The following is a 23,354-nucleotide window of genomic DNA, read 5'->3' as shown; positions in this document are numbered from 1 at the left end:
CCACATATTCTTAGAGAAAGGTGGTGGTCTTCATTTTTTTTGATGAACAAGATAATAATTGTGAAAGATTTGTTAATGGTAGAATATTAAATAAAGAAGTTAGAAAAAAAGAATGAAGAAGAAGAAAGAAGATGAAGAAGAAGAAGGAGGAAATAATAAAAAATAAAAAGGAAAAAAAAAGACTTTTTAGGTTCTTCACGCGCCTATTTGGAGTGAAAATCACACAAGTTGCCAAGTCAGCAACCTTACCTTAGGTGTTCAAAATGTAAAGGGTTTACTTGAGGTGCCTAAGTGAAAAATCGTATCAACTTTAGGAGGTTGCCGATGGGTTCCGCCAAAAAAAAAATCATTATCTACTCCATCTCAATTTATATGAAGATATTTGATTAAATATAATATTATAAAAAATGTATATTTAAATTTGTAATCTAAGGCAAGCTATACAGGAAAATCTTAATAGTATAGTTGATTGACTATTTTCATCTTCTTGGTAAAAGTTCAAAAATTTAATAGATTGTGACAGAAGGTAGAATTGAAATCTTAGATCAAAACACTACGTATTTATATGTGAATACAGTATTTCAAACTAAGTTATTTCTTTGTAAATTGTGATTAAATCAGTTGACACATTGATTTAGTGCAATGACAAGATGTTGTATTATGTATTTATATGTGAATACAGTATTTCAAACTAATATTTATTTGCAAATTATGATTAAATCAGTTGACACATTGATTATTGCAATGACAAGATGTATTATTTCACATATAAGTCACCTTCAAAACATCTAGGACCACGAGTTATAAAATTCGATTTTCATCTTAATTTGAATTTTGGCACCAACTTGTTTTTCATCGTTTAATTATAGTGGCTAAAATTATTTCAATCCAGAAATAATTTTATTTTTGCTTAGAGGTTACTGGAAATCAAAAACAGTTTATGAGCCCGTTTGGATGGGCTTAAAAAAAGTAACTTTTATGTATGAAATATTTTTAGAACTTTGAAGTGCTGAAAGTTATTTTTATAAATAAGCAGTTGAGTGTTTGGATAAAAGTGCTTATGTTGAAAATAAGTGTTTGAATTTTCGGGTTAAAAGAATAAAAAGGATAGTTTGGAAATTTAGTTAAAATATAAGGGATATAAAAGTAATATCCATGGTCAAACAAAATGGCTTTAAGCATTTAGGAAAAAAAAGTTAGAAATCTTAACTTTTCATTTTTAACTGACTTTAAGAACTTTAAGGCTTAGCATTAGACAAACACGTCCAAAAACTAAAAAAAGGCTTTAAAGCCCATCCAAACGGGCTCTATATGTATTTCTTGAAACGTACTTACATATATTTATTCCTTTAGTTTTTTTCCTCTTTTCCTTTCTCTCACACACATTATTCATATATTTACACATAACCGATCGAATATACAATTACTTTTCCTAATCAGTATACATAAATTATATTTGAATTATACATATATCGCAGACTATTAATCAGTGGATGAGTATGGAATTGTAATAGTCAGCAATATTCTATTTGTAACAAGAAATATGTACAAGTTGAGAAAATGATCTCAAATTTGTTTTTGTTTTTTCATGTCAACTAAGAATACAAACAGAATACATCATGAATTGGTTTTATCCAAAATTGACCATTCTATAAAGAAAACAAATATCCCCAAATTCTAATCCAAATTCAATGTATATATACATAAAAACAAATTCAAGAAAGAAATGTTAAAGAAAAGAAAAGAAGACACGAAAAACTATTATGAGTAATAATTACCAAATTGAAGACATAATTAAACACATAAATAATTAATGAAACTACGTGAATTAGAGTAATACATAGGGTAAGAGGTGGTTTGATTTATTTAAAACTGTCTGGATGAAGATAAAGTTTAAGAATAAAACAAAGGAAATTTTTTCTAAATACTCAACTGATTTATCATATTCTCTAAAATTCTTTTTTATTTGAAAAAATTATAAAAATTCATTCTCTAAAATTCTTTTTTATTTGAAAAAATTATAAAAATTCATATTCTCCTATTCTCCGATACATCACTTTATGCGATGTATCAATCAGATACATCGGTTTACGCAATGAATCGATCGGATACATCACTACACAATGTATCGAGACATTGGATGATGTATCAAAAATCGACACGCGATGTATCAAGACGTTGAACAATGTATCCAAAAGTGAGACGTGATGTATTTGGACGTTTTGGGATGTATTCGAATTCCACCAAATTTAAGAATTTTTTGTAATTTAAAAAAGAGTAGAGATATAATATAATTAACTCTTAACACTATGAATTTAGAAATACCATAAGGTCATCCTTATATTTTCTTTAAATAGTTCAATAATCATATTTTTTCATACATGTATTTTTGTTTCACATTGGTGACGCATGAGTACATAAAATCTTGCATAATTTAGTGCAAGTTATTATTCAGGTTTAATACATCGATAGGCTTTTAAATTTATCGGTAAATTTTATCTAGCTATTTGAACTATAATTTGCTCCAGCTAAGCATTTGAGGAAATGATGAAATGTTTCTATTACATACTTTCAATATAAATTTAAAAAATAATTTTGTGCGTATTTATAAGCATCTATTAAGCAATAAAGTTAACCACATATTAATTTCTACTTTAGTGATACACGTCAACCATAATTGGAACATGCCTTGAGATTTTACAACTTATTGAGGCTAATACGTATAATTAAAGGTGGTGACATATTGTGACTTGTTAACGTATCTATATAATGAACACTTGAGAACACTCGCAAAGGTTTTTCCAAAATTTGAACACAAAATTTTTAATAGAAACACTTTATAATATTTTTAGATGCTCAATTAAAACAAGTCATATAATGTCTACTCCCAAGTTTAAGAGGCTAGATCAATGTGTTATATTTAACACTAGAATATTTTTTTATATATATATATATTGAATTATTCTTTTTTTCGTGTATTAGTAGTAGTAGGTGATAGGTCAGGTGGTTGATCAATATCTCATACAATTTGTTTGGTGGCAGCCTATCACTAGTGAGAGACTTTGCCTAATTTGGACCAATTCTTAAGTCTCTCTCTATTCTTTTTTCATTCCACATCTTTTCTTTGGTTGGGATATTTCTACACAGTACTGCTGTAAGATCAATTGTATTTACTTGCAAAAATAACCAAATTTACTTTTTCCTATGCAAAAAAATAAAAGAAGTAATTTTATCCTTGGTTATACTTTCCGTAGAAGAAGTAATACCTTCCCCGGACCCTGCGCATAGCGAAAGCTTTAGTGCACCAGACTGTCTTTTTTTTATATATATTTTCCGTATATAAATATTCCAGTATCATTCAAATGATATAACTGGAAATATCTCTCTCAGTTGTTCGGACTATCCAAGGTCAACATATCCTTAATTCTATATAATACAGACATTTTAGTGAGGTGAACACAATGCTTATGAGATTGGAGACATGGACACACAAGGAAGTCAATGAAACTCCATGAATTGGACTATTACATATGGTTTAGAAGTTGTTTGAGTGATGATTAATAATAATGATTTTTGAAATAATCTCTTTACATTAATGAGGTTACAATCTACTATTTTCATACTCTATCGGTGAAATTTCATTAGTATGTTGTTGTATGTTATGCAATGATTAATCATGAAGCAACTATATATTATGATGTGATTAATAATTTAAAAAATTGACATGCAAGAACTATTAACTATAAGAGCTTCTTCCTTTTTTTTGGTTTGTCTTTAGATGGTTTAGCCCTCATATTTCTATTATATTATACTCACTCATGAAATCAATTAAACTAGTATAGTCAACCAAACCATCCCTTTTGCAATGTGTATACTTTTCTTTTCTTTTTCTAGAATTGAGAATATTCCTAAAATAATTCTTTATTTTTTGTACTTGTGGGTGATATAGGTAAGGTGCTTCATCAAAAATATCTCATACAACTATGTGATGTCAACCTATCTCTAGCAAGAGACTTTGGCCTAATTTCTGCGATATTCTTAATAATTGACGGGGATTTATGATTTGAATTAAAAATTTTGCTATACTAATTTATTTAATTCACTGAGTTCAAAAAAATTTGTTACTTGTATCTCGTTTTACTAGATATACAAAATTTGAACAAAGCTAATAGACATGGATGCCCCTGTTATGATATGTTGTTTTGTTCCAAAACTAGTATATATTTTCTAAAGACAGCTGTAAGATCACTCACCTAATCTAGTACCAAATGATTAAAACATGCAAAATTGAACTATTCTACGGGACATGTTTTATTAAAATGAAAAATGTATGGTTGATAATTCTACTTTCGAGAACCTTCGATTAATTATTTGACAAAGAGGAAATTGGAATCCTCTAAACTCCGTGTCTGCCAATTGATTAATATATTTTGACTCTAAAGTGTGATGAAAAACTAAGATGATTTTTCAATTGACAAGAAAGTTGAAAAAACATCTATCATACAAGACTGTAGAAATATCCAACTCAAATCTATACTACTAATTTGTGTTAAGTCAAAGAACATAATATTAAAATATATTTTAGAAAAGGGAAAGGAACTGCAGGAAGTTATTAAAATATATTTTAGAAAAGGGAAAGGAACTGCAGGAAGTTACTGTTTGTAGAATGAAAGCTTCTTTCCACGAGTTAGAAGGTGAGAAGGAAAGACTAGTACTTAAAAAAATTTGACTGATATTGAACTTAAACTAGTTGTTGCGATTGAATTGAAAGAGGAGAGCTTGACGACTCCTGGACTTAGCTCGCAGATGAATAAACTGGTTAGGGTAGGCCAGTTATTAGAACCTCCCCGCATTTCTCAATTCTAATTATCCATATTGCTGGCTCAGCTGGCTTGTGTCATTATTCCTTAAGTTTAACAACACAAAGAAATCACGCAACACAATTTATTAACATCATCTGTCTGCACAGCAGGTGATACATTTTTGGACGGCAGATTGGAAAAATTTACAGCCTGTAGCCAAGAAAGACGGCAAAAACCTCAATCCCATGAGGGCTAATGGAAGGGAGAGATTGGGGAGGCAAAATTTTGTAAATCAGAGAAAGAGGGCTTATTTTTGTAGTTATTTTGTTGGATAGTATAAATATTTCATTATTTTTTTTATAGCGTTATGGTTGGTTTTCTTTGGAACTTTTGTATAATGCTCTCTCTAGGATTTTATTTTGTTTCTTTCGTACACCACGCTATTTCTACACTATCTGTATATTGCAAAAGGAGATGATGTTACAGGGACCATAACCAGGTCTTCTTGCCGTTTGCTAATGCTATGTTGTCATTTTCCGATTATTTCAAAATTGAAGACAAAGGAGAACAATTGAGTGTTCTCAACAATCAACACAAACCAATTGGGTCGATCTTCTATAATGGTTACTTTTATCAACACATACGCTAGTGAATATACCAGTATACCTAACTTCATCCTTCCTGTATATAATCTACATGTGGTTTCTCTTTCAGCTTCCTGGTGCACTTTATGTTTACTTCACTGTGCAAGTTCACAGAAGCACATAAGAGGCCTTGCTGCTAAAATCATCAGAACATGATCCTAATTTGTTTAATCGAGATGCCATACACTATTGATTACGCCAGAGTACTTAATAACACTTGCAAAACTGCTAACAGCAAATACTAGAAGCACCTAGTCTACTACAAGTGTATTGTTGAGTTACTTGCATCTTCTTTGCCACTACAAGTATATTGTTGAGTTACTTGCATCTTCTATGCCCTACAGACAACCATATGGCTAACCATTTTCATGATAAGAATACGTTTTACAATTTTTGCTGGGCGCCAAATGCAGATATATCATATATGCAATTGATACATAACCCCAAATCCAATTCTATAAATTGGCAACCAAATGAGGTTTAACATCCAACTCCTACCACATAGATACCACTGAAAGCTCGCAAGGAAACTAACTAGAGAGGAAAAGAGTAGTTGAAATAGTAAAAATTGGAAGAGTATAGAAATAGATATTCAGATAAAAAAGCTAGTCTTTAGGACCACATAGTTCACTTTCAAGAGCTAACAAAAATCAAAATTATCCCATTACATCATTTAACTTGAAGGAAGATGAGAATAAAAATGCTCAAATTGCAGATATCTACCAGCACCACACGCAAGAGAGGTCCTCGTAGAAATGCATATTGAAGATTTAGCGGTACTGCAATACAGTTGAATAAAAAATTCATTAGCCTCGAAAACAGAGAGAAATCAACAGACACGGTATTAAGACTTGCGATAATCCAGATCAAAGCTAACATGTCTTTGACAATTAAAAGAATATCAATATAGCCTACCTGAGGCAGCTTAATTATGGTTGCCTAATCAAATAGCTACATGAAGATGACAGCAAATCCGACAGATTTTGCAATAGAGAATTGAGCTTTTACCTTGATGAAGCCAATTTCCTTGGCATTGCTGCGGAAGCACTGTCTGCAGCACATGAGTCCATACTTTCTAATAATTGCATGAGGATTACCGCAGACACGGCTGCAAACATACAACAAATTTGAGATCAACACCTAGGCATAGCAAACGAAAGTAAAGCTATTCACTTCAACCATTTTTGTTAACACAATGTACAAAAAATAAAATAGAATAAGACAGGGACAATTAAAGGAATAAAACAAAATGACAAATGTGCATCTTTCACATAGAATAATAGAACTCATTAGTTGAAAAGAAAAGGTTGTAGAATACAAAAGACTAAAATAATAATAATCGTGAATAGCAGGAGTGCACAACTAGCAAAAAAGCCCAAATCTAATCCTTCGCCAATAAGATTATGAAGTTAGAGCAAAGAATAGATATGAATTTGAAATTTAACAGCAGACAACAGTTATCCTAAATTCTCACCACTCATCTAGAACAAGCACAACTTGTAAGATTGACAACAGAACACATCAGAATCCTGCACCAATTTATTCACCAGCTCGGGCAAAAACAACAAGTCAATCAACTAAAAGCTAATCCTAGACTAGTTTGGAACACCAATATGATCAGATTCACTATAGAAAGCTCTTATAGACACTGAAAAGGATTCAAATTCAACAATTCTCCATTAACAAAGCCTAGTCGCAGCCAAAGCGCATGACCACAAGATATTCTCCATGGAAACGTATCAGACAGTGAAAAATTAGGTTTTCGAAACGATACTTAACATAAATAGAATCACAACTATAAACACGAATCTATAACTTTGTTCTACGAACAATTAATATTAGCATAAATAGAATCACAACTATAAACATGAATCTATAACTTTGTTCTACGAACAATTCATATTAGCATAAATAGAATCACAACTATAAACATGAATCTATTAACTTTGTTCTACGAACAATTAATAACTAATACAGTTAGCTAAAACTTTATGAGTGGCCGCAGCTAGGTTTCTCTTAATTCTAGTTCGTATTGAAACCATCGAAAAAACATAATTTTTCAGATCTAATCTATCAAAAACCCAAAAGGGACAGAATTAAAACAGTAAACAAACATATTATTTAGTTCTCGAATATGTATTCATCAAAATAAAAATAAAAACAAGACTAAAAGGAGGATACCAGGTGCGAGAGCCAGGGCCGTAGTTCTTTGGGTGAGCGTTCCAGATGTTGGAGTGACCCATCTTCACAAACCAGAAAAGCGAGGCTGCGCGATGTGCTTGTAAGAAAACCCTACTTTTGCAGAACTCACTTCGTTCACAATGAGGGATAATTTTGGGACGAAAGCGACCTTATATAGCCATTCTCAAAACCCTAATTTGACCAAGGATTTTGGTAAACATTTTGTACATCTTCACCCAATAAGATGATGAAATGTTGCAACTTAACCCGTAAAAACACAATTTTGCACATTCACCCCGGTTTGACCTACTATAATTTTGGTTTAACCCTTAAAATTTGACATGGTATTTAAACACTCGAATTAAAACGTAAATAGGACACCTCAATTCCTAATAAATTGTTTTTCTTATTTTAATTAGACATTTTCTATTCAAATTTTGAAGGAAAAAAATTAGGCATATTTTTATTCGTCTATTAGATATTTAAGTTAACTACACAAAATATGTGATTTTAAATTATATACACTCGCTCAATAAGTCCTAAAACCCAATACATTTTCTATTTCAGATTAATGAGCATGATTAAATTAAATGACATATTTTATATGATTAATTTAATAATTAATAGATAAAATTATCAAGACAATTCAGAATTTGATCAAAGAAAAAAAAATCTCGATAAATCAAAATACCGTGGGTATAATTGCGACCAACCAAATTTTCACAAAAGATAATAATTCAATTAAGCTCAAAAAGTCTAGAGCTGTTTAATGTTTTGCTAGTCCTTAATCTGCCTTGATACAACAAAAAGATGAAAAGTACTGGAGGACTCTCCTCCCTATCATATGGATTGGAGCTTGCAACCAAAGCTTTAATAAACGCGGTTGCAAACCAACCTTCATCCACATTACATTGATCTCACCATATGTATATAATATACAAATTGGTACTACGCACCAAGGTCGGGGTAAGGTTGCGTACAAGCCACCCTCCCCAGACCCTACTTGTAGGATTTCACTAGGTATTGTTGTTGTTGTACTATGCACCGACTATGAAGATGCCAAAAGACTTCTTTTTAACTAGCTTCTTGCTTCAAGAAGTGCTTCTCTGCCAGATTCATTACCCCAAGCTTTCTCCTTCCAGAGCCTCTCCATTTCCTCAAATGATAGGCCCTTGGTCTCTGGCACGAACACGACGACAAACACAAACGCCATCACCGCTATACCAGCTAGTATCAAGAAAGTAACACCCGTGCCTACAGCCTCAGCTAAGGATAGGAAACTCTGGGCCACTATAAGATTTGATATCCAGTTGACAGTAGCAGACATGCCACCACACATTCCTCTGTAGGACTCTGGGTATATTTCGGAGTTCACTGTCCATGGCACAGGACCCATACCAGGTGCAAAGAAAGCAATATAGAGGGCCAAACCTATTACAGCAATCCACCCATAGGCCCCGACATTGCCTGAAGTAGATGATTCTAAGATAAATGCTCCAGCGAGGAGAATCAAGGACACAATTACACCGGATAAGCTTGTCAATGCCAACTTTTTGCGTCCAAAGTGATCAATGAGGTAAATTCCCACTATAGTACCCATGGCATTCATTAAAGCGACAATGAGAGACAGAAGCAATGCTAGCTGATTTGATTTAAACCCAGCCATTTGCACAATTGTTGGACTGTAATACATAACCGTGTTGATGCCTGTGAACTGCTGAAATGCCTGCATATTCAAACAAGTGATGATTATAAACAAGCAATTACCACTCGTTTCCGATGATCAACAATGACCTCCCATGTAACTGTGGAATAGGGAAATAATAAAAAATGTTTGCAGTTAGCGCTTTTATCTTTTAAGTGAATAAAGAAAATAGTATACAAATCGCATCAAGTTCTCCAGTTTAAAATCAATTTACTGCCACTAAAGGCTCCTATAAGTGTCATCATCATGTTCCCATATCCTTCTGAATCCAAGTGAAAAGATAATATTTTATGTGCAGTACGCTTGAGCTAGCGAAAGCTCAAGGGAGATCCCCAAGTGGGAAAACTAAATATATCCCCGAATGTAGCGTTACCAAAAATAAGATGATAGTGCTGAGGAAGCAACTTCAACTAGAAGGTAGGTACATATTACTGTAGCATCACAGAAGTCTAAAGAGTACCTGTAGTCCAGCCCCAGCAAAGAAAGCAAGCCTAATCTCTTTCTTCCTAAAAACATCCAGGTAACTGACACCCTGCTTTCTCAAGCGTTCTTCCTCTAATGCAGTAGCAAGCTGATCAATCTCCTCCTCCAATCGATAAGGATCATAAATCTTAGCTAGAACAGCGGCAGCTTCAGATTTATCCTTCTGCAATAGTTTTCTAAGTCAAAAGTGTTATTTATCAGCAGTAATTTTCAACAAAGTTAAGAATTTGAACCTTCATGTAAAGCCATCGTGGAGACTCAGGTAAAAATAGCATGAGGACAAATTGAATAGCAGCAGGCACTCCTGCCACTCCAAGCATCCATCTCCAAGTCCCCGGTATCTGCTCAAGCATTCAAGGGGCAAAGGAAATCAACATGAATTCTAAAAGATTTTCTTTAAGATAAACACAACAGCATTCATGCACTATCAGTCGGAGATGTTAATACAGTACTCCCGCAAAATTGTGATTATTAAAGGCAATCAGCATCAATGTAAAAGAAACTTGTGATTCGGCAGACAGTAGAACAAGCCCTTTACGGCTATGTACAATAAAAAACAGTATAGAGCAATTATATGAATAGTGTAAAGTACACAATTTTTAAATTGGGACTACCAATAAGCTGGTCAAACCAGGCTTGAAACCTTAATCAAGTAAAGATTGGGATCACACTAGATAATTTTCTGTGAGCGAGGTTACAAAAGCAAAAGTTTTTTCTCGGTAGTGTTCTTCAAGTTAGAACTTAATCTGCAGATCTCAAAACGTAAGCAGTTCTTTCCCTAACCTTATCTGCTTTTATGCAGTAATAATGCATATGGAATTGTACGCAAAAGACCAAATACAAGTCATGTACCCTCATAGTCACTATATCAATTTCAAGGACGGAGAGTGCCAAATTGATAGAAGCAAACTAAATAATAGCACTTCCTCTGTTTCAACTTATGTATCTTACTTTCCTTTTTAGTCTAGAAAGAATACTTCTATATTTGATAGCTATTTAACTCCAACATCGAGTGGCATGTTCAAGGCCACAAGATTAAAAGGGAATTGTGGTACTTTATAAACATCTATTGTTTAAAACCACAAGATTCAAAAGTATTCCATACTTAAACTATGTTCCCATTGCACATAAAATGAAACGGAGGGAGTAATATTTAGACCTCAGGCTCGACTAATTCCAAAGCTCAGTTTATTCTTTGAACATTTTAAGCTTTTGATTTTTTTTCATGTTATCCCCCTTGTCCGCATGCAACACAAGGTTTTGCTCTTTTAAGTTATCAAAGTAATGTAAAGTTAGAAAATGCAGGAGATAAGAAGAAATCTAACCTCTGTGAAAACAAGATTCACAAGGTAGGAAAGAAACTGTCCACCTGTAATCATTAGTACATTTGTGCTCACAAGGCCACCACGAATTTCTGATGGTGATGCTTCAGCGATGTAAACAGGAGCAGTGACAGAAGCAACACCAACTCCCAGACCTACAAAGAGTCGTCCAAGTATAAGAATGTATGGATCCGGAGCTGCAGCCATTACCACAGATCCCAGTATGAAAACAACATCAGCAGACAGAGTAGCTCTCTTCCGTCCAAAATAATCATTAATCCAGCCCCCAGCAGCAGCTCCAATCATCGCACCAACCAATGCCATACTGACAATAGTTTCCTGCAAAATCATGAAACAAAACTTTTAAGGAGGAAAAACAAATTGACCAGAAATACGACCACCTATTAAATGTTACTGGCTCGCTGCAGAAATGAGGAGGTGGGCAATTGAAGTCCTATTTACTGTATAATTAGCAAATACAACATTGGTAATAAATTTGGAGAATTTACTACTACAACGAAGTAAAGCACAGTTGATAGCTGATAAGTCACACCCCATGTTTGCATCATCACAATAAATACAAGTAGCATCATGTTATTTTGCATCACAGTAGTCTCTTCAAAATAAATCACCATTAAAACAAAAAAGTTTCACAGTTGTTCAACCATATTAGATTAACCCATTTAATTATCAGAAATTCTTCGGATAAAGTTGGAACAATCCCTTCACTGCAGCTGACAAGACGACTCAAATCAACATCCTTTTCTCGGAAACTAAGATAACAATATGTTACTATCATATTATCTGTAGAGTAATACTTGAGCTCCAACCTCACCCATTCCCCATACCATCCATTAATTTTTTATGATTCCAACAAGTCATATGATAATGTTGGACCAGTTTTTGTGCTCACAAATTGTTTTTTTTACGATCACTTCTCATTTAATGGTTAGGCATGGATTCTACAATAGAGCTCAGAATGAAATTGGTTATTCATGTACCTGTAGGAAACTGCTTTGATTGACTTCAGGAAAATCATCCTTAATGTACAGAAGTGCACCAGATATTACTCCTACAGCCAAGTCGAAGATTTGTGAGATAATTTAATCATGAACATATTTCCATGAGAAAACAATTACAAAAAAAATATACTATAATTTAATTTGGTTTCATGAAGATTCTTGCCACTAATGTCTTATCCCCATGTCATAACATAACAACACACTTCCATTATCTCCCAGAAAAAGTAAGGAATCATTGTCAATTGATCAGCATACACTACAATAATATTTTTCTGTAATTTAGTAATCCATTAAATCTATAGGTGGTTGAGTTCTTGAGTTGTTCCAAAAAATATCGAATCTACAAGTTGTTAATTGTAATTTCTTATATTCGAATATGACAAGAAATTGCTCCAGATAACTAAACATATCTTGATAGTTGTCCAGTAACCAACTCCATGTTTATTAAATAAAAAAACATCTGAATGATTAGAATAAGAATGGTATAATTTACATAAATCTTAGTGTTTAAAGTTAATTATATTATTTCCCTATTATTTTCCAAATTACAAAAATCCCTTGAAATTTATGGATTTTGAATACATTATTGGACTTCCGAATACATCATCAATTGGACTTCCGCATACATCATCAAATATCCTGATACATGGGGGAGGTATTTATTCGAGAAAAGGATGTATCCTGGATGTATTGTGTGATGTCCGAGAATGGATTTCTAAGAGATTATAGTAAAATAATATGGGTATTTAGGTAAATTTTTGATTAAAAAACAGAGTCCCAAATTAAAGCCAAAGGTTTTTAAGCTAATGACTAGTTTTTAGTCAACAAATTGCAAATCTATATGTACAAACCAAATCCACATCTATCATAATCCATCAGTAGATTAAGCAAAAACACTCATCAATCAAATTATATTTTTCAAAAAGGTCAAAAATACCCTCTTAAAAAAGATGATCCTCCAGAAAATCACAAAATTATCACAAATACTCAATCAAAACGGAGGAAAAAAAATAATCTTATTTTAACTTATAATCGAGTTGTTTATTGTGTATTTCTTCTTTTACCTGTATCATATCCGAAAAGGAGACCTCCGATACCCGCAACGAAGGTTAAACCCAATACATACGGATTGCTGAAGTAAGAAATTTTTCTATTATTACTAGCATCCAAGTACCCTGAACTTCCTGGTAACGAAATGATCGTCATCTCTTCTTCTCCAATCACCTCCCAATAATTATTTCAATCAACAAAAAGATCTTCTTTGCTCTACAGATGTAAATTTGGGGAAGCTTCGATTTAGGAAACAATTGTTGATGAAAATTCTCAGCTGAACCAAAGTAGCTTTGATTAATTAAATGACATAATACCAAAAAAAAATTCCCCCATTTTCAGGGGAAAGTAATACACTACGAACGGAGAATTGTGGATGGGTTTAAAAAGAGTTTAGGTAAGAAGACTCCAGATAAAGCTACCAAGCTGTCAGTCACCTCATTGCTCTTGTCAAAAGAGATTAATATTTTAAAATATATATTTTTTATTTTACTTATATAAGAAAAAATTTATAATTTATTATTTTTCATATTATCTAAAAATATTTATTTTGAGATGAATAAAGTAATAATTAGTATTACTAATATAATTCAAAAACATTGCTTAGAAAATTTAGTACCTTTGTTCTCAACTTCGCAAAATTTATATTTTAGAGTAATAAAATCCAACATCAATACGTAACAGTGTTTTGCTACACTACGTATATATTTTGTTTGCTCAGACTTTTCTGTCTTTTTGCCAAATTAAAAAGTAGCGAACCTAAACTTAATAGGCATTAAGTTTAATCAATTTGGATAAGGCTTCATAATTACTTGCAAAAAGTGTATATATAGTATATGAACTGATTGGACATTTGGGCCCAGTAGCGGAATCAGGATTTTTAATAAAAGGGTTTAAAATTTGAAAAAGTAGACACATGAACTAGCCGAAGGGGGTTCGACATTTACTATTTATACATAAAAAAATATTTTAACCATGTATAAATAGTATAATTTTTCGCCGAAAGAGGTTCGGATGAACCCCTGGACACCATGTGGGTCCGCCACTGTTTGGCCCCCATATTTATAAAATAAAAATTACTTAACAATATACTTTTTAATAAATAATTACTAATTTTAGTGATGGTTTTTATTTATTATCATTTATAGCAATACTATAATAAATTTGCACTATGTATTAAAAGTAAATTATGCATGTAATATAAATGTATTATAATTGTTTTAAAAATATATTATACTTGCTTAGTAAAAAATTGAAATAATATATTATAATTGTATTAAAGTGTATGATAAATATATTACCTATCAATAAAATTTGTATTATAGGTGTTTTATAATATGTATTAAAATTGTATCATAAGTGTTTAGCGAAAATAAAAATATTATTTCTATAAATAGTAAATATTTTCTTAATATAATATATTTATGTAAGTTTCCCAATTATAAACGTACCCCACACATCTTCCATTATTATATGTGTTACCCCACTGTTTTAATTGATATGATATTATTTTGACTTGATACGAAATTTAAGAAAAAAATAAATATAATTTATGTATATATAATTTTTCTCTCATAAATTTATTTAAAATTATACTGAATAATGTAATATTATTATTTACTTTAAATTACCTATTTCAACTGATCAAATTTGTGAATCAAAGGGAGTAGTACAATTTGTAAATTGCAATCATATGTAGGGGTGTCAATGATTTTCGTAAAACCAACTTAACCGATCGAATCAAACTAATTTTTAGGTTTCTTTTAGTAAAATTGATGATTTTAATATAAATTTGTAGCTATACTACATAATTTGATAGTTTTTTTATTTTGTAAAAAATAATCAAAAAACTTCGTACCGAATAATATATGTGCAAAATATATTTAAATATCAAATTTAAAAATAATAAAAATTATTTTTTTGATTTAGGCCCGAAATAATGAAAGTGACTACAAGCGACAGCATAATTAACACTCAAAGTCCTAATACTGAAACTTCTCATACTACTTCGATTGAACTAAATTAGTTCCAACATCTCAATTATCTAGTAATAACTAGTAAACTACAAAATATTTTAATGATCTAGATAACAAGCTTATAAGTTATTATCTTTTAAACAATAAAAATGTCTAGAAGTTTTTTGTCAAAGTCATATCTATATCTATCTATATATATATGATAGCGTGTTCTAACTTTCATATACTGAAAATTAATCAAATGGTACCACTATTAAAGAGAAATCGAGATAATGGAAAGAGTTTAAATTTTAGTATAAAAAATAAAATAACAAAAATATAATATGATGTGAATTTTATAAAACAATCTCCCACGTGTCTTTAAGACAAACACTTCCACATTAATGTCAAGTTAGTACGGCTCCCTCACTCGCTGCTGTTAGGACAATTAACTGTACTCGCTGTATTATTGGTCCAGACAATGTCTTTATAGCGCGTTGTATCACGTAGCTAGTAATCCAGTGTTCATCTGTCTTCTGATGATTATTTTTATGTGGCTAAAATGCTTAGTTCTTACTAGGTTGAAAAAATCTACTTACGTTAAAAGTGAAATAATTAATAATACGTGAATAATTAGTTAATGCGTAATTAATATGATATAAAATAATATATAAATTCACTCGTAGTTAATAATTATATTATTAATAATTGCATGATTTAATGGTAAAGAGTTGCGATAACTATAGAGGTATCAAGCTTCTAAGTCATACTATGAAAGTGTGGGAAATAGTGGTGGAGATGAGGGTGAGGAGAGACGTGTCTATTTCAGAGAATCAGTTCGGATTTTTGCCGGGACGCTCAACTACGGAAGCCATCCATCTTATGAGGAGACTAATGGAGCAATATAGGGAGAGGAAGAGAGACTTGCATATGGTATTCATCGACTTAGAAAAGGCCTACGATAAAGTCCCACGAGAGACACTATGGAGATGTTTGGAGGCTAAAGGTGTACCTGTAGCGTACATAAGGGTTATCAAGGACATGTACGAGGGTGCCAAAACTAGGGTAAGGACAGTAGGAGGGGATTCAGAACACTTTCTAGTTGTGATGGGGTTGCATCAAGGATCAGCTCTTAGTCCGTTTCTATTTGCCTTGGTGATGGATGTATTGACGCGACAAATTCAAGGTGAGGTGCCATGGTGTATGCTTTTTGCGGACGACATAGTCCTCATCGATGAGACTCATAGCAGAGTTAACGCTAAGCTGGAAGATTGGAGACGCACCTTGGAGTCTAAAGGGTTTAAGTTGAGTAGGACCAAGACAGAGTACCTAAAGTGCCAGTTCAGTGAGACTCATCAAGAGGTTGGCGCGGAAGTTAGGCTCGGGGACCAAGCCATCCAAAAGAGAAGTAGTTTTAAGTACCTTGGTTCTATCATGCAAGGCAGCGGGGAGATCGACGAGGATGTCACACATCGTATTGGGGCAGGATGGATGAAATGGAGGCTCGCATCCGGTGTGTTATGTGACAAGAAGGTGCCACCACAACTTAAGGGCAAGTTCTACAAATTGGTGGTTAGACCAGCTATGTTATATGGGGCGAAGTGTTGGCCAGTTAAGGTCTCTCACGTGCAAAAGATGAAAGTTGCCGAGATGAGAATGTTGAGATGGATGTGTGGGCATACCAAGAGCGACAGAATTAGAAATGAGGCTATTCGAGACAAGGTAGGAGTGGCCCCAGTGGAAGACAAGATGCGTGAAACGCGATTGAGATGGTTTGGACATGTGAAGAGGAGAGTCCCAGAGGCACCAGTGCGGAGATGTGAGAAGTTGGCCATGAATGGTTTCAGAAGAGGTAGGGGTAGGCCGAAGAAATATTGGGGAGAGGTGATCAGACAGGACATGGCGCATTTACGACTTACCGAGGACATGACCTTAGATAGGAGGGTGTGGAGGACACACATCAGGGTAGAAGGCTAGTACATAGTGGCATTATTCCCCCTTATCCGTAGGCGTATTAACGCACTATGATTTCTTGTACTCTGATTTATGTTATGTATGTTATGTTACCTTGTTATGGTATTTATGTTATTATTTGACGATATCTACTGTTTTTTTTTGTGCTTTGATTATACTATTGTTTGGAACTCTTCTGTTGTCTACTTTTCTACTTTTAATATTCTTGTCTGACCTTTTTCCTATGCTTCTATTGAGCCGAGGGTCTTTCGGAAACAGCCGTCCTACATTGCTAGGAGTCAGGTCTGCGTACACTTTACCCTCCCCAGACCCCACGATGTGGGATTTTACTGGGTTGTTGTTGTTGTAATGGTAAAATCGAAAGGGCAATAGTCGAAATGACAATTTGGTACAAATACACAGTCTCTCGGATTATTTTATCCCATTAAAAATATACAATTAAAATAAAATATTTATTTTAGTGATTTAATGTCTACAGTATATTAAATAGTTCATATAAATTGTGGGTCCCATGAGATTGAAAAGATGGTCCATATTGATTCACGTTGCAACATTTGAATGGATCCAATGTGGTACTAAATCATAAAATTAGTTGAATTGACTAACCCAATAAAACCATCCATGAATAGAATTCTAATGATGGAAAAACAAAATGAAGTCTACTTAGAAATGTTTCATATTCCTAAATACCCTTTTTTTTCTTTATCTTACTAAAAAAAAAGATAAGCCTTAATTTTAATTTCTCTTTCAGAAGAAATTAGACTGAAATGTATATGTTCCAAACTTTCGATTGTACCACACTTATTTGAGTCATACAAATCACCCAAATTTTATTTTAAAATTTATATTTGTTATTTCAAAATTTAGAAAAGGGAACTTAGATAATGAAACTAAAGAATAAATATAATTACAAAAAAAAATTAGATGCCTATCACATTCTAATGTTTTGGTCTGACTAAAATTATTGTATTAAACAATAATGATTATAACACCATTAGGAATATTGTAATTTGAATCAGGATGAACTCTAAACTACTGAATCTTCTCTTAAAACTAACTTTAAGATTAATCGTTAACTAATTGTAGACCGTCTCTAAAATGACTTGACTAGAATTTGTTAGAAATTGATTATTAAGTAATTGTATCATAGTTGAATGCGTCTTTTTATTATAACAAATAATTTACATAAAAACAAGTGAAGAATATAAAAAGTAAAACAAAGATAAAATTATTGTTCTACCTTGAGTGGCCAGATTTCCCTTCAATTTTTGGTATGAAGGAAAATATTAGAGTTTTCCATTGTATACAGAAGAGTTTCTCTCTTTCTAACCACTCTTTTGTATACAATGTGCTTTCATCCCATTTGTCTCCTAAAAGCATTAGCAATAAGTTGGATTATATAACAACTAATGTAATACAAAATATAAAATTGTTCTACAAATACTAATGACATATATTTTTTGGTCACCAGTGCTTGCACGAACTTACACCATCTAATTTATAAAAAAACAAATACGTATTTGTATCATTCTAATTTTTCCTTATTTTTAATATTAATTGGAAAAATTATATTAGCTTTTCATTGATTATGATATCATGATTTGGTTACAACAATATTGGCCCTAGGTATGAAGTAAGAAGTACTGAAGTAGTATTTATTACAGTATTGGTCGGTAATTTTGATACTATTTCAGGTAGAATGATTAATTTATCATAGTATTTATCAATAATTCTGATACTATTTCGGGTAGAAGGATTAATTTGAAACTCGTACGCTTGAAAAATATTCACATGTGAAAAAAATCAACTTTTATCAAATTATTAAAGAGAGCTAAATCAGTTGGACAAGTCAACAAAAGCAGTTAAAAAAAATTGGCGAAAAAGTTAGTTATAAACAGTAGTAGTCCTAGAATTAGTTACTAACAAAATTGGAATTAGTTAGCAACATGATTGATTCATTTCTTTGATTGTATTCAATGATACTTGTATAATTCATTCGAGAAGATATAAAATATACACTTTATATTTGACTACCATAAATTCTCTTCATCTTCATCTTTTTTCTTTTATCAAATTAGGTTATTTTCTCAAATTTCCTCTATGAATTTCTGAATTAGCCATCTGAGTCCTCGAGTTATACATAACTCTTGTTATTCATATAACATTGGTATAACATTGATATTACAATCAGTTTAATGATATTTATTTAATACGATACATTTTCAATCCTGTAAATAAAAATCAATCCTGTAAATATAAAGCATGGGAATGTATCGAGACTTAATCGAGCCACTGATGAGGAATATTGAAAAGCTATTGAGAAATATTATATTATTTTACACAAATCTCAGACTGTTAATGGAATAATGTACAAGTACAATCAATAAAGAATTGAAAAGGGCTATAACTGTGCAGTACACCTTAATACTTTGTAGAATCTTTCAAAAAAGTGGATTGAAACCTCATAATCATGACATATACAAGATTTAGTTGAGCAGATGACATAACAATTTGATTTTGTCGACGAAATAGTGATAAGTACGAGTCGATAGAATGACCTTCACCTAATTCACTTTTGACATACAGAAAACATAGAAAAACAAAAACAAACATGCAAATGGTTTTGATCAGTCAATTATTGGCCAATAAATCCACCAAGGACCACGATATAGCCAAGTTATTCACTTTCTCTCTTCACATAGCTCTGGTTACAACTTATTGAATAAAAAACATAGAATAATATTTGTTATTTGTAATATATTTGTAGGTTCCTATCCATTATTGTTCTAAAAAATATGTAATTTAACCATACTTCCCTTCAAATCATAATTTCCTTCTAATACTACGTACAATCATTAAATTGTGATTTTCAAAACTTAAATGTAAGCAACTATCAAATCTTATTTTCCATAAATCAATTAAAGGTTCAAAGTCAATCTTTTGGTATTGCCTTTTTTTCTTCGTAATTATTTATAACATAAAGGTTTAATAAAACACAAATGCTCTAAGTTCACAACACGCATTTAATAGTAATACTATCATTTAAATTGGTAAAATTTAATTCAGGTTAATAAGATGTTTGCCATATTTTTGCAATATATCAACTTAAATATTGTTGTAAATAACATTATTTACTGGTATGAAAATTCGAATAGTTTAATTCAAAGTTCTAAAATATTTTTCATCTTTCTTCTATTTCCTATTCTATTATGATTTTTTTTTCTATAAACTTCAATATTTTTCGAACACAAATAAAGAGCGAAATACTACAGGCCACTCAAACTTTACATGAAAATGCATTTTAACATTTTATCTTCTTCACCACCATAGAAAAGTAAACTTTACCTAAGTCGCATAATGGAAAAGTCTAATTACTATACATCCCTCATTGTACCAAAATTACCCGATATCTCCTTTTTTTTCAACTTTTCTGATACATTAGTGATGTATCTGATACATCAATTATCTATAGAGTAATTAATGAAGATCATCTATTTATGGATAGTATCTTAATATAAGGTATGATTGGTTCTTTAAATCAATTACTGATCTAATTAATGGGATTAATTTGGTTAAAAAAATAACTGTTGTGTACTTGAAGATTCAAGCCAAAAAACAGAGCATAAATTCAAACCAACTTCGATTTCAATTTTTTTTTCCAGTTTTGGTGATACATAAGTTATGTATCTGATACATTAACTTTAGATGTAGAATAATTAATGCATATCAATTGTTAAAAAAAGCAATTGTTATGTTCATGAAGATTCAAGCCAAAAAACAGAGCGTCGTCTCGAATGGAAAAAACAGAGCATCAATTCAAACCGAAGTTGATTTCAATTATTTTTTCACTTTTGCTGATACATAAGTTATGTATCTGATACATCAACTTTAGCTGTAGAGTAGTTAATGCACATCATCTATTTATGGATAGTAGATTGAGATAAGGTATGATTGACTCTTTAAATCAATTACTGATCTAATTAATGGGATTAATTGGTTAAAGAAGGCGACAGTTATGTACATGAAGTTTCAAGCCAAAAAACAGAGCATCGACTCCAAGGAAAACAACAGAGCATCAATTCAAAACAAAATTCGCGTTTCATCAATTAATCGATGATTCAAAATCATCAAGAAAATTAGCCCTATATGCCGTGCCGAATCTCAATGGGTGGGACGGGATCTTCTTGATGACGTATTTCATTCCCTGCATTGACATGAAAATATCTGATGCATGAGATGAGATTCTGATACATACAGAAAATGTATCAGAAATAATTATATATTATATTCCGATACATAAATGTAGATGTATCAGAATCATTAAAACTTGAAATAACAGAAACTGAGACTTAAACATGATGTATCGGAAATAGTAAATCTCAAAAAATTGCATTTGAAAAAGACATTATGTATCTGATACATAAATGATATGTATCAGCATCATTAAAACTTGAAACAACATAAAATGACACTTAAGCATGATGTATCAGAAATAGTAAATCTCCAAAAAATTGCATTTGAAAAAGATATTATGTATCTGATACATAAATGTATATGTATCAGAATCATTAAAACTTAAAACAACAAAAACTAACACTTAAACATGATGTATCAGAAATAGTAAATCTCCAAAAAAATTCCTTTTAAAAAGACACTATGTATCTGATACATAAATGATATGTATCAGAATCATTAAAACCTTCACAAAATTTTCATTCTAAAACAAAAAACTTAATTGAACCCATACCTTTGGGAGATTAGGGCGTGTTGTAACCCCTTCAATCTTGTTGTCTATTTCTTTGGGTGCATGTTTAACTGTAGCTTTCGACTTCAATTTTTCACGTAGCTTATTCATCACTGCTGGATCGTTATGATGTTTGGATCTAACCTCGTCGTAACCTTCCCAAGACGAATCAGAACCAGGAGAAACAAGAATTCCTTAATTTTTATTGGACTGTTTGAGACCATGAACGGATTCCATATGTATCATTGAAGGTATGAGAAACAAAAATAGAAAGATTTACAGAAGAAAGCAAATGATAAAAATTTAGAAAATTTTTCAAAGATTTTCAGAAGAAATCAAAATATACAAATTTTAGGAGAAATCAGATTGAATGAGGATGAAGTGAAATTCCATATAAGGAAAGATTAAAATATACCTTAGTTGGAACCTTGAAATTGATTAACGGTTGAAGAGTATCAAATTAACTAGAGCAAATTAGGGCGAGGATGAAGGAAGAGGCGGATGTATCAGTGAGGTATAGAGAGAGAAAGGAAAAAGAGGGAATTTGGAAATTTTTTGGTGTAGAAGGGAATAAAAGTAAATATAGCATCATATTATGTGTAAAAGGGTAATTTTCCCTAAAGAAAGTAACTTTAAATCCCACACAACAATAAATAGAAAATCATGCTTTCCTATTAGAAGTTTCTCCCTTCTTCTTCCCTTAACTGGCTGGAAAAAGATTAACTTAACAACAATTATTTGGTTTTTAATTGGAGGAAATTTCAAACATAGATACTATGAGTATTTTAATTATGCTCCTTAGCTATAGTTTGACTAATTACGCCCCATAACTATAGTTTTGTTTGCTATGAATATTTTCGTCTGTATATTTCGCTAGCCAATATACAAACATGATAAGTATATACAATTTATACATTTAAGAATTTTTCAGAATTTATACAAATCAAATATATCAATAAATCATATATACAAACAAGATAATTATATGCAAATTCTTAATTTATACAGTTATGAAATTTTCATAACTCATACAAATTAAATGTATCAACAAATCGTATACAAATAGCTAGGATAAGCATATACAAATTCCGAATTATACAATTATGAATCGAATTAAACAAATTCTGAATTTAAACAATTAGGAACCAAATTATACAAATTAAATAGCAAAATTTGATTAAACTATGGCCGTGTTTAATAATTAACCAAAACTATAACTTAAATACATAATAACCATTAAATATTTGTCATTTCGCTATTTATTGTATAATTGCCTCACTATTTATTTTTTGCCTTGAATTTGGTCCAATCGGTGGAATGAGCGTATTTCTTAGCTAAATTTAATAGGTTAGGGACATTTTATCAAAAGATCCGGCGTCTTTGAACAAGAAAACCCAGTCCAAATTTTGTCATTTTACGCCCTCAATCAATATAAGTGAGAAACATATTCTGCCCCACATCAGCTGGGAGTG

General features: G+C 31.6%; 2 protein-coding genes across 2 annotated transcripts; both read right to left on the bottom strand.

The window, feature by feature from the left end:
• Positions 1-6,014: 6,014 nt before the first annotated feature.
• LOC129901460 (40S ribosomal protein S29) lies at positions 6,015-7,786 on the bottom strand. Its single transcript, XM_055976645.1, has 3 exons — positions 7,628-7,786; positions 6,455-6,554; positions 6,015-6,225 (listed from the first exon to the last, which is right to left on the bottom strand). Exons 1-3 carry the CDS (start codon positions 7,687-7,689, stop codon positions 6,217-6,219), a joined length of 171 nt encoding a protein of 56 aa, XP_055832620.1. The 5' UTR covers positions 7,690-7,786; the 3' UTR covers positions 6,015-6,216.
• Positions 7,787-8,344: 558 nt separating this feature from the next.
• LOC129899711 (inositol transporter 1) lies at positions 8,345-13,578 on the bottom strand. Its single transcript, XM_055974741.1, has 6 exons — positions 13,224-13,578; positions 12,139-12,209; positions 11,141-11,476; positions 10,049-10,156; positions 9,793-9,978; positions 8,345-9,353 (listed from the first exon to the last, which is right to left on the bottom strand). The coding sequence occupies exons 1-6, from the start codon at positions 13,363-13,365 to the stop codon at positions 8,706-8,708; spliced, it is 1,491 nt and encodes a 496-aa protein (XP_055830716.1). The 5' UTR covers positions 13,366-13,578; the 3' UTR covers positions 8,345-8,705.
• Between the last annotated feature and the right edge of the window lie 9,776 nt (positions 13,579-23,354).

This window comes from Solanum dulcamara, chromosome 8, assembly GCF_947179165.1.
Source record: "Solanum dulcamara chromosome 8, daSolDulc1.2, whole genome shotgun sequence".
NCBI classification, from domain to species: domain Eukaryota; kingdom Viridiplantae; phylum Streptophyta; class Magnoliopsida; order Solanales; family Solanaceae; genus Solanum; species Solanum dulcamara.
Note: the sequence above shows the minus strand (reverse complement) of the source record. Positions and strands in the feature narration are given on the sequence as shown.